This window comes from Lycium barbarum, chromosome 5, assembly GCF_019175385.1.
Source record: "Lycium barbarum isolate Lr01 chromosome 5, ASM1917538v2, whole genome shotgun sequence".
NCBI lineage: Eukaryota > Viridiplantae > Streptophyta > Magnoliopsida > Solanales > Solanaceae > Lycium > Lycium barbarum.
Genome location: NC_083341.1, coordinates 21151185 through 21163354, shown reverse-complemented (window position 1 = coordinate 21163354; position 12170 = coordinate 21151185). Strand labels below are relative to the sequence as shown.

At 36.2% G+C, this 12170-nt stretch overlaps 1 protein-coding gene across 4 annotated transcripts; it reads right to left on the bottom strand.

Moving 5' to 3' along the window:
• Window positions 1–1220: 1220 nt before the first annotated feature.
• On the bottom strand, window positions 1221–6493 carry LOC132640691 (calcineurin B-like protein 7). 4 transcript variants are annotated; one of them, XM_060357394.1, is made up of 9 exons: window positions 6218–6493; window positions 4815–4928; window positions 4607–4689; window positions 4406–4465; window positions 3727–3835; window positions 3528–3580; window positions 2471–2551; window positions 2263–2375; window positions 1221–1828 (listed from the first exon to the last, which is right to left on the bottom strand). In XM_060357394.1, the coding sequence occupies exons 2-9, from the start codon at window positions 4891–4893 to the stop codon at window positions 1756–1758; spliced, it is 651 nt and encodes a 216-aa protein (XP_060213377.1). In that variant the 5' UTR covers window positions 4894–4928; window positions 6218–6493; the 3' UTR covers window positions 1221–1755. The 4 variants fall into 4 exon arrangements, with proteins under 4 accessions (XP_060213377.1, XP_060213378.1, XP_060213380.1 ...); XM_060357395.1 differs by lacking the exon at window positions 6218–6493 and adding an exon at window positions 5382–5828; XM_060357397.1 differs by lacking the exon at window positions 6218–6493 and adding an exon at window positions 5490–5828.
• Between the last annotated feature and the right edge of the window lie 5677 nt (window positions 6494–12170).

Below are 12170 nucleotides of genomic sequence, written 5' to 3'. Positions count from 1 at the left end.
AACTATAATTTCATTACCGTTCATAGCTGCAAAGTGTTTGTCATTAGGTGCATTTCGCTGTGTTCAATTCGGCTATTTTCAATTCACTGTATTCAATCTGTTGTATTTATTCGTAGCTACTTTTACACTTTATCCAATTCGGTCTTTATTCATTTATAGCTATTTTTACACTGTATTCAATTAAGATGTATTTAAACAACAAAAATTCAAAAATACACGGATTTGTCAAAAAACTCTCCTTCAAAATGTAGAAATACAGGCGAAAATATAAAAAGTTCACTGTATTTACACACAAAAATGAAGAATACACTCAAATCTGGTCAGATGTGAAAAGTACAACAGATAAACTACACTCAGATTTGAAAAAACACACTGAGATCTGATAGATACCGGTCGGTTGGCTATGAATTCCGGCCAGATCGCAGCAAAGATGACGAGGAGAAAGCAAGAGTCGATCATCATGGTTTCTAGTGGGTTCACCGTGGATTCTGGCCAGATAACAGTAAAAATTACGAGGAGGAAGGGAGAGCCGATCGCCATGAATTCCAGCTAGATAGCAGCAGAGATGACGTCGTCGTGGCTGCCGGCAGAGGTGTTAGCTCCGTCACTGGACGATGGCATAACAAAAATGGAATAGAAAGCTTCTAAGAAAGAAAATCTGAGAGTTCTGAATAAAGGTCGGAGTAATACAAAACCCGGAGAAAGGGAGAGGAATCGAGTTGGAGAGAAATTGATTTGTCGTGCCATAGTTGAAACCCTAGGATGCTACGAAAATAGTAATTAAATACATAGTATAGCTATGGTAGGATTTAACGTATAGCTACTATAGGTAAGTACCTCTTAAATGTTGTCTACACCATGTAAAATTTCTAGAAGTTAATGGGTAGACTGATTTTTTAAACCACGTGGCAATTTTTAAATTAAAATATAATATAATGATTTTTTCAAATCAATAAATGGCAGTCTGTTAACAAAAAGGGCAAACATGCTCTATTTGTCAGACAACAAAAGTATATATAAGCCACTTTTTCAACGAGAAATATATCAGTTCTAAAAGTCTCGAGGTTTGCCCCTTCTCCCATAAAAAAATTCATTCGACTGTTGAACTGGACGAAGCTGCAGAACTTGAGAAGCTTAAAACAAGAAGAAACAAGAAAATAAATGTGAAGTGCTTCATGGACAGTATTTTCCTTTAGTCTTTCTAGGATCAGGTCTTATGATACGCACTAACATTAAGAACTTTTCATACCGGAGGAGTAATCACGGGTGCTTACAACTTTTGAAAACAAAAGACAAACATACATTAACTGAAACACTGAAAGCGAAAGGCATGACATATGCTGAAACCCCGCAGAGAAATCACTGCAGTGGAAGCTCTATTAACCAACAAGAAGAGGAGTAGGAAGCGTCTTGTCTGAAGTTCGCAAACACTGGCTACAAGTTAAATAATTTTTAATTTTAAAAAATTAAATATAACTAAATAGCAGGCCGAAAACTCACTACGGCGTGCAATTCCTACATTAAGATAACAGTTGGAGGCAAGCTATTCAGGTATACTCTACAAACTTCACAAATCCATGTTGGCACAACCACATCAGAAAACTATGTTCAAAATTAGCAGCTGAAAACATTTGTCAGGGAGTTCATCTGCTTTCTGAAATTAGATAATTCTAGCAATGCAACCACACCAGAACAAATGTTTTTTTCTATGCTAATGCACCATTTACTTGGAGGTAGATTCTCCCGCTTATCAAATCAATAGTCTGTAAATTCCGAGTCTTCTGCTCCTGTGCCCAAGACAAAGCTTGGAAATGCTAAATTTACATCCCTGGAAAGCACGTAAGGAACTAGTTAAAATCTGAAGGTGTTCGAGTGTTTGGCCAGACTCATTCAATTGCAACATAAACCATGTCAAAGTCAGTATATCTAAGTTAAGAGAAGTACAGATTACAAGTCCGAATTCAATTTATAGAGCAGTGATTAAAGAACACTCTAAAAAACCAAAACAGCATTGTGGAAGCTTAAACAGATGCATGGATTTATGCATGATATATGTGTGTGTCTGTGTGTGTAACAATTTAATTCCTTGATATCTAGCATAGCAATATCAAATTTCAAAACTCTAACTTTGAAACAGCAGGTTCCATTACAGGGCACATAAGTGCAACTAAGTCAAAGGAGGCATTTAATCGTGCTAATGATTGCATGAACACACAAATTAAAGGAAAAGAATCTTGATGTGTAGCAGATGCGAAAACATACATTAAATGCGGAAGAGTCATGTTTCTTAATAATGTTGGATATTTAGCAGCATATTCTCTCCACTCCTCTTGGTCGATCCTGCCATCACCCTTTGCATCTGTTTCTTTAAATGTCTGCATAATGGATTATTGATTTAGTGCACAAATAATTGCATTAACTTCCATAAAACGAGACTTAAGCTAAACAAAATCAGAATAAAAATCCTGACCTTGTCAACAATGGCTTCAACAACATCATCTGAAAGGTGAATATCAGATTCTTCAAGAAGAGCCATGACCATCTCCTTCAACTACATTATTGGCAAAAGCAAGATAAATCTCAGCACAAAAGTCTGAACGCCATGAAATTTGCCCATATTGCAACCGAGGCCCATAATATTAGTTAAAAGAGACGTTAAAACTATATCTTCAAAAGAAAATGCAGTTGAAATTTATATTAGTCTCTCTTCCACATCAGTAGACTGGATTACAAGGCTATTCGGATAGGGAATCAACTGGGTACAATTAACAAGGCAAGAGGAGGACGGCGGCGGGGAAAGCAGGGTGCGTAGAAGTCCTATACGGAAGTCCTATATTAGTTCTATTTGTAAGGGAATTTTTGAGTAATACCTACCATTGTTTCTGAAACCTCAGAAGCCTTACATAAAAATGTTAAAGTTGATAGTTAATCAAGATCAGTTTTGTTTTTCCGGGTCAGTTACCAAGTCAATAATGTGCTTCCTATTGAACTACTTTCTCCCTTTACAATGACAGTACATTTAATTGACCACAAGGAGGCAGCTCTTAAGAGATGCATAACGACTTTTTTCAGCTTCAGCAGTTCTATCTTAACTGTTTATTATAAAACCAGCTCCAGCACTTAAAAAGTGCTTTTGAGCACTTATGATTAAAAGCCACTGGTTTCCGCTAATCTAAACGGGCTCTTATCCAATGGTTGCAAAAATATTGTAGGCATATACATGTGATATATGTGACAGAAATTTAAATTTAATTATCAAAATTGCACATAGTTCCCACAAAAACTAGAGAATAACTTGAGCTTTTACACAAATATGACTTGTAGAAAATGCCTATCATGCTTTAAACATATGCTAGAATGACTAACCAAGTTGGTAATTTGATAGGTTAATGGTAAAATGTTAACATTGTGGATTGCCTAATTGATTCTATCAGAAAGCATTTCTCTGTAAGAGCTTCAGCAAGAACTTGCCTAGAGACCAAAGCAGAGATAATCAAGCAGGAAAATATAATAATATATCATATTACCTCCTCGCGCTCAATGTAGCCAGTGTGCCTAAGATCATACAATTTAAATGCATCTGCAGCACAAGGTTTCAACCTTTATAACATCGTACACAGGTAAAAGAATTGGAGGCTCTTAATAGGAAGAATTACTGATTATAGGCGGACAAAACACAATAATTTGAAGTCCTAAGGATTCTAACTTCTGGTGTGTCTTCCTCACTTGCAATTTTCTCAGATTCAGGAGTCCTTGGATGGAAAATACTCAATGCCCGTATAAATTCTTCAAAGTCAATTTGTCCATTCTGCTTAGCATCAAAAAGGGAAAATATCTGCAGAGAAAGAGGAGTGCTGAGAAAAGGCTGAATCATCAAGGGTGTGTTTGGTATGGAGGAAAACATTTTCCAGAAAAAGTTTTCCAATTTTCCCATATTTGGTAGGTAAAAATATTTAGGAAAACATTTTCTCTAGGAATACAAGTATCTTAAAAATGAGGAAAATGACTTCCCTAATGGAAGTAGCCAAAACAAGTTCCATAAGTAGCCTTCCAAGCTCTTTGTGTTCTCCCTCCCCAACGGCCCCAATGCCCAACCCTGAATCTCGCCACCCCCAAACTCCCACTTCCTACCCCATCCCACCCCTATAGTGTTTTCCTAAATTACATGTAAATGTATCTTGGGACAATATTTCTTTGTTTACGTACCAAACACTGGAAAATAAGTAAGAAAAACGTTTTCCATAAGAAACATTTCCCTTCGTACCAAACACACCCCAAGAGACACACTCCAGAATAAAGAAAGCAGAACTTCCAGACATTATGCACACCCTTTTGATCTACTATGAATCCCAGTCCTTCCAATTCTTCTTTCCTCTGGGATTCCACAGTTGGTGAAAGAACATACCCTGTCTGCGAAAAGGTTTTCCTTCTTATGGTTCTTGAAAAGTGCCAGCAAGAGTTCTTCCTGTAGTAAGAAGACATAGGAAATCAGCCACAACTGCTATTAAGCAATTAGCTTGAAAGTCTAGGGACAGAAACCAGGGGCTACAAATCAAGATTAAATTGATTAGCTTTCTGATGGACATTCCGTGTTCAGATGAGATACCTTCTGGATCAGCCCGTCCTTGCTGATGGAGCAGCTCAATTTCTTGTACAGATTCAGCAAAGCTTCTACTTCACTGACAGTGACTGCACAACTAATTTTGTTCAGATTATTAAACTAGAGAACCAAAAGAAGAAATGGGCACAATGCTATCACTGGGAAGCAAACTCTCGATGCATGAAAATTTTATTCTAAGAAACGTAGAACTTACAAATTGTTTCAGAAGCAAGTGCAACAGGATCTGCCAATACAGATCTTACCCTATCTTTTTTAGAAACTGCGCAACCCATAACAACAACGATAGCACGATCTTACTAGGTGTATTCTGTGGAGAAAATGTAGAACATTAGGCATACAAGTTTGGTAAGTGTAACTCTACAATCAGGAGTAAGAAACCAAAGACTAGAGCAACAAACACATACTTCTGTTCATGCTGAAGGCTCATCCATATTTAGATCTTAAATGTAGTTTTATTCATATCAATGAGAAATTACTTGATATGGAGATAAATTGACCTCAAAGTGGAAATTGTTTCCTAAGATAAAAGACTAAACCTATCTCCCCCCCCCCCCCCCCCCCCCGGAACACACACACACTCCCCACCTCATCCAAGAAAATCTCAATGCCTGCTTAAATTCCCCCTTTCCCATAGACCACACCTGCAGAGACAGATGAAGCCTTCTGATAACGGATTCATTTGAACTCAGTACTTTTGACGCGGAGCATAAATTTATGTGTAAAAATCAACTAAAATTGCAACAAATCGTAAATATTAGACCTTTAAATATATAATGGTTTCAACGTCAAGAACAATATTCAGCCCATAAAACTTAAATCCTAGATCCGCCTCTACACGCTTATAGCTGCATTACTATAAAATCTTCACCTTCACATCAACAAGCTCTCTGAGTTCAACAAACTGTAAGGTTTACTATTTTTTAAAGAAAATGAAGCCACAAAAAGTTGTTCCGGTCAATAAGTTTTCCAACTAATAAAGCGTTGATCACAAGTATGAGCTACGAACCAATGAAAGAAAGATGGAAGTAAGGGCGTGTTCGGTATGGAGTAAAACATAATTTTCTCACGTTCAGTTGGTCAAAATATTTAAAAATACATTTTTTAGGAGAATAAGTTCCTTAAATATTGAGGAAAATGGCTTCTCTAACGAAAGTACGAAAAATAAGCCCACAATAGCCCTAATGGAAGTGCGGAAAATGACATTACACATTGATTGTCTCCTCTCCGCCCGTCACCCACCACCTACGCCACCCCCCACCCCACCATCCACTCACACCCACAGTCTAAATTATATACAATAGCTTTTAGGATAATATTTCTCGCTTACGTACGAAATACAAGAAAATAAGTAAGAAACTCTTATTTTCCAGGAAAACATTTTCCATCAAAAACATTTTCCTTCATGCGGAACACATCCTGAAGGAAAAACAAAAAAGTGGTTAAGGGTCAATGCTTTTTCCCAACTAATAAAGTGTTGATCACAAGTATGAACCATGTAAAGAAAGATGGAAGTAAATAGGAAGTTTGCACGTGAATAAAACCGTTAAAGGGGAGTAACTTTGAATCCTATAAAAGAAAAAGAATGAATATACAGACCTTTTGTGACGAATAACGCAGTATATGTGGGTTGATTTGAACAGGAAGAAGAATTTGAAGGGTCCCAAAGTCAATGGTTTCGCCTTTTCTGAACAGGAGAACCATCATCGATGCTCAAGAAAAATCTAGTAAGTACGTAGTTGGCGCTGTTGAAGTCAACTGTTTTGCTTTAAAAATAAACTAATAAGCCAGGTTTTCTTGACATGAGAAACACGATACTCCGTCCCTTTCGATTTACACCTCCTTCTGACATTATTTGTTTTTTTTTTATTTTTTTATTGTACACACCCCTTAATAAATATTAATTAGGAGGATTATTTGATTAATTTTATTTTTATTTATATCTAAGTGATAATCTCTTTTTATTAAATATTTATTTTATTTATGTGTCATCTCCATTAATGACAATTCTACTAAGGATAAAATGCAAAAAAATAATAAATTGTGCTTGAACTTTTAAAACGGTAAATAATTTGACACAATTTTTTTTCGCAAATATGACAAATAATTTTAAAATCAGTTTATCTTGAAAAGTGTTTTTTTCAAAAGTACTTTTCAGAAATAAAATTTTGGTCAGAAGGAATTTATATTTGGTCAATTAATTTAAAAAACACTATTGAGCAGCAATTACTATTTGATCAAGTTTTTAGAAAATGTTTCTAAATGTATTTTCTCAAAAGTGTTTTTGGGGAAAAATTACTTTGCTTTTGAAAACCAGCTTACGCCACTCCTAAAAGCACATATTTTCTCTCAAAAACTTGGTCAAACACCTCACCTTTTTAAAATAAGCATTTTTTGACGGAGAAAAGCACTTTTGGCATCTCAAAAGCTTGGCCAAACAGGCTAGAAATCATATTTGGGCATGCAATTTGGATCTTAAAAATTGTAGTTCTTCTGTCCCTTCAACCGAATATTTCTTTCTTTATATACCTTGTAAGTTTTAAATATTTTAAGTTGTTAATTACTGTGACTTCTATTAATTTTTACGTAGTTATTAAATACATTGTTTTAAAAGGCAGTGTCAGGACTCGCCCCGGGGCTCGCCTCGGGGCAGGGCAGTGGCAAAATGCCCTGGGGCTAACGTGCGGGGCTTAGTTCCTATGAGGCTTACGCCCTAAGCGCCCAACCGTACGCCCTAAACACGCCCAACGCCCAGGGCTCGCCTAACAGTTCTTACACAAATTATATTTTAAATTCCTTAATTAAAATCATTCACCCTCATAATTGTTTAACAAAATAATGATACTTAATAGTTTTTCATCTATAGAAATAGAAGATTGGGTGTAACTTATATAACAAGTCGTAGTATTGGATATTTATTATTTGAGAACGTCGTGAGGGTGAATATCACTTTTTAAAAAAAAAAAACACATAGCGGAATTGCACATTTTCACTTGTCATTGGTCATAAGTCCTATGTATCAGAATTATCATATAATTTTATTTTTTGTTCATGAAGAAGTTATGTTTTAATTGTAATATTGATAAATTTTATTGATTATTTGCTTATACGGAGATAAAATGAATAGTATGATAGTAATAGTGTTTTAAGAAACTGTGTTTTTTTCGGTGTTTGAAAGTTAAAATGTTAGAATTGTTTTGCATTTCATAATAGATTTTATGTCATTGTATTGTTTATACTTATAAAATTATATTATATATAATTACAAGTTATAAGCGGTGTATAATGGGCTTTGATCATTTTTTGTGACGATCAAGCGCACGCGCGCTCACACACACACACACACACACACACACACACACACACACATATATATATATATATATATATATATATATATATATATATATATATATATATATATATATATATATTTCATTTATTTACAGTTTTCTTTTATTTTTTATGTAATTTTACCTATTTAAAAATATTTATTGTAATTATATTATTTTAAGAAATACTAAAAATTAAATACCCATGGGGCTTACGCCTCGTCGAGGCGTATGTAAAACGCCCCGTCTTACGCCCCCGCCTTTTAAAACACTTATTAAATATATAAAATTTATTTCAAAAAGCTTAAAGGATCTATGCCCGAATTCATGGTAAAAGTTTAGAAGTTTGAATCTCGAAATTTCAACTGTGCATCAAAAATTCGAACAGATAAAGTACTTTTTATAAACATGAAAGCCCCATAATTTATGAAAACTATCAAAACTTTTTCAACTCTTATACAATCTTACCAAATGAGAAAATCATAATTGATAAACAAGATTTGAGCTCAAATTTGAAGTTTTAATTTAAAATCAGCGTTTGTTTATGAAATGTGAACAAAACTTCAACTTCAATTTCAAATCATGATTTGATATCCCAAATTCTCCAAAGAGTAGAATTTCAAATTTTAAGTCGTGATTTCATTTTTTTAAGATGTAAAATTTAACCCATAAGTTTATATTTTGCAAACAAAGATACATCATTTTAAATTTTGCCAAAAAAAAAAAAAACTGATGCTCGATGCAGAGAGATTATACGTACCATGTGAGGTTTATATTAAAGAATATCTAGTTAATGCTAATGTTGATTTATTGGACCAGTGAATCTTTGTAAAATTATTTGGATTTGAAAGTTCTATCATAGCATGTAATCGCAAACAAATATTGTAAAATTGTTGGCATAAAGCATATAAGTTTTGATGATTGACAAAGTAAACAAACGAGGCAATTGAACCATGTACGCAAACATGTTCTATCTCAGATACAGGTGGTGAGCTAGGAGAGAAAAAGTCAGAAACTGTTGGTGGACAATGGTGATGAAACAGGTTTATGGACATGTTCCATCTCAGACAGTAAAAAGATTCAGAGGTAAAAGAACCAAGTGCTTGAATCTTGTTACACCTTGGAAATTTCATGTTATTTGTATTATGAATAGACTAGCATAAGCCTAAAGTGAAAATGAATCCCTTATAAGTTTAAGAAAGATATTTGACGGTCTTAAGTGTATACCTTAAGGTTTCAAACCCATATGAGGCAAAGGGAATACGTTCGTCAGAAAAAGTTAAAGTTAAGTCATGTTTAGGGGAATTCCATATCACTTGCGTAATACATTGCTTAACATCACCTTGAGGAAGAGATATAGAGCCCCCTGGATGTTTAATAAAGTTTTATACAAGTGCCAAGAAGGTTCCATAAGGATTGGAGGTCAAGCGAGTCGAAAAGAACGCGATTACGCGAAACTGGGAGATGCAGGGGCAGTGTGCGGTCACACATTGAGTGTGCTGAGCTGCACACTGGTCGCCAACTCCCCATTTTGGGTGATTTCACTACCTAACATCATTTTATGGTGGAGGAAGGAGTGTGCAGCCGCACACTGAGTGTGCAAGGCCGCATACTCATCGCACATTAGGGTCGGGGGGGTGATTTTGCCACCATTTTAAAACCCAAACGACCCCAACCTCATTTCCAACTTTCCACACTTATTTCCCCATTTATCTAGAGTCTTCCAAAGAGTTCTTGAAGGTTCTCAATCACTCCACACATTTCCATATCATCCAAAGGGAGAATCAACATTAAAACCTCAAGGTAAATCCATGGAGAGTGACGGTTCTTGCTTCCTTTCAAGGTTGTGGTGAAATTGGTCTTGGAAAGAGAGTTGGGTAAGGTGAAATTCTACTACTTCAAGGTATGTTCTCATCCTATTCTTATGTTTAAGTGATATAATGGTTTAGTAACTCTTTGTGAGGAGGAAATCTAAAGTAGAGAAGCCATAGATGTTAAGGTGAAGAAGATGACTATGGATGAATTTGAAAAGAGGATTTTGGATGAATTTGAGATGGAATTGAATATAATTCCTTGATTATGATATTATGGATGTTGTTAATGGTGTTTGGGAGTTTTTTTGCCTTATAGTGGAAGTTGATGAAATAGGGGAAGTGCTGCCCAAATTCTGTTAGCTTTTTAGTTGCTCTAGTTTGAACTTAAGCATGCTTTCAAGACTAATGTTGTTACGAATCCTCTTGAATGTAGAGTTTGTAAGATTTGGAGGAAAATTTTTAGTCGTTAAGAAGACGTGAAGGTATGTAAGGCTAACCCTCTCTTTCAAAAGGCATGATTCCTATGTTATGTTCTCATACGTGCTATCCCTATCACCCTTGCTCCTAAAAGGCTAGAAGTCCCTCATTCTCACCATTCTTATGATGACTCTATGTTTAGTGATACCCAAAGCCTAAAGATGTTCTCATGATATGATGTGGCTTATTTTATGTTATTGTTCCCTCAAAATGAGACACAAAAGTGATGATGGTTTCAATTCTAGAAAGGCCAAAGCTCGAAATTCTTAATGTTCTCATGATGTCATTGAGCTGGTCATATGATTAATGATTGTATTCTTTGTTGTTGATCCCCCTTATGATAGTTGTTCTTCCAAGGTGGGATATAGCGATGATGAAGATTCCATAATAGAAGTCGGAGGGTTACCGACCTTACGTCACTCCGATAGAGTAGCAACATCTTATTTGGGCTCTCATGCATGCTCGGCACTATTATAAATATATATGGATTGGTTCGTACGTTCCTTGGCACTATTATAAATATATATGGATCGGGCCGTACGTTCCTCGGCACTATTATAAATATATATATCGATCGGGCCGTACGTTCCTCGGCACTATTATAAATATATATGGATCGGGCCGTAAGTTCCTCGGCACTATTATAAATATATATATGGATCAGTCCGTACGTTCCTCGGCACTATTATATATATGATTTCGCTCTTGACGTGTGGTCTGATATTAAGCCTATATCTAGAAGAGGCAATTAAAAGGCTTGCTTAAAAAGAGCTTTATAAGGCCTAGTTCATCGCCGTTGGGAGCGCCTATGTTATTCGTAAGAAAGAAAGATGGTTCCTTATGGTTGCAGGGTGCCAAGTGGTTCTAAAAAAAAATGTAGATCTAAGATCGGGGTACCACCAAGTGAGAGTCAAGGAAGAGGATATTCCGAAGACAGCTTTCAGAACTAGATATGGCCATTACGAGTTTCGGGTGATGCGTTTGGATTAACTAACGCCCCGGTGGTATTCATGAACTTGATGAATAATGTGTTCAGGCCTTTTCTAGATTTATTTGTGATCGTTTTCATTGATGATATTCTGGTGTATTCTCGATCGTAGGCGGAGCATATAGATCATCTACATACTGTTCTTGGAATTCTTCGGACTCGGGAATTATATGCCAAGTTCTGGTTGAATTCTGTAACTTTTCTGGTTCATATCATCTCAGTTGATGGCATTCGAGTAGATACCCAGAAGATTGAGGCTGTGAAGACTTGGCCAAGGCCTACAACACCCACAGAAGTTCGTAGTTTTCTGGGATTTGCCGATTATTACGGAAGATTTGTAGAAGGATTCTCTTCTCTTTCTGTATCATTGTCGAAGCTAACTCAGAAAGCAGTAAAATTCCAATGGCCCGACGCTTGTGAGCGCAGCTTTTAGGAGTGAAGGATAGATTGACTTCGGCTCTGGTCCTGGCACTTCCAGAAGGATCAGAGGGCTATGTTGTTTATTGTAATGCTTCAGGTGTGGGGTTAGGTTGTGTATTGATGCAGCACGGTAAAGTTATTGCTTATGCTTCAAGGCAACTGCGGAAGCACAAGAGACCCAACTACCCGACCCACGATTCAGAGCTAGCTGCAGTTATTCATGCAAAGAAGATATGGAGACACTATTTATATGGTGTTCATGTTGGCATTTATACAGGCCACAAGAGCCTCCAATATATTTTTTCAAGCAAAAGGAGTTGAATCTACGACAGAGGCGGTGGTTAGAGTTGTTAAAATATTACGACCTGAGTATCGTATATCATCCTGGAAAGGCGAATGTAGTAGTGGGTGCTCTTAGCCGCAAGCCTATGGGCAGTTTAAGTGATGTTCAGCCCGCGAAGAGAGAGTTAGCTCGTGAGCTTCAACGGCTAGCCAACCTAGGAGTTCGCTTGATAGGCTCA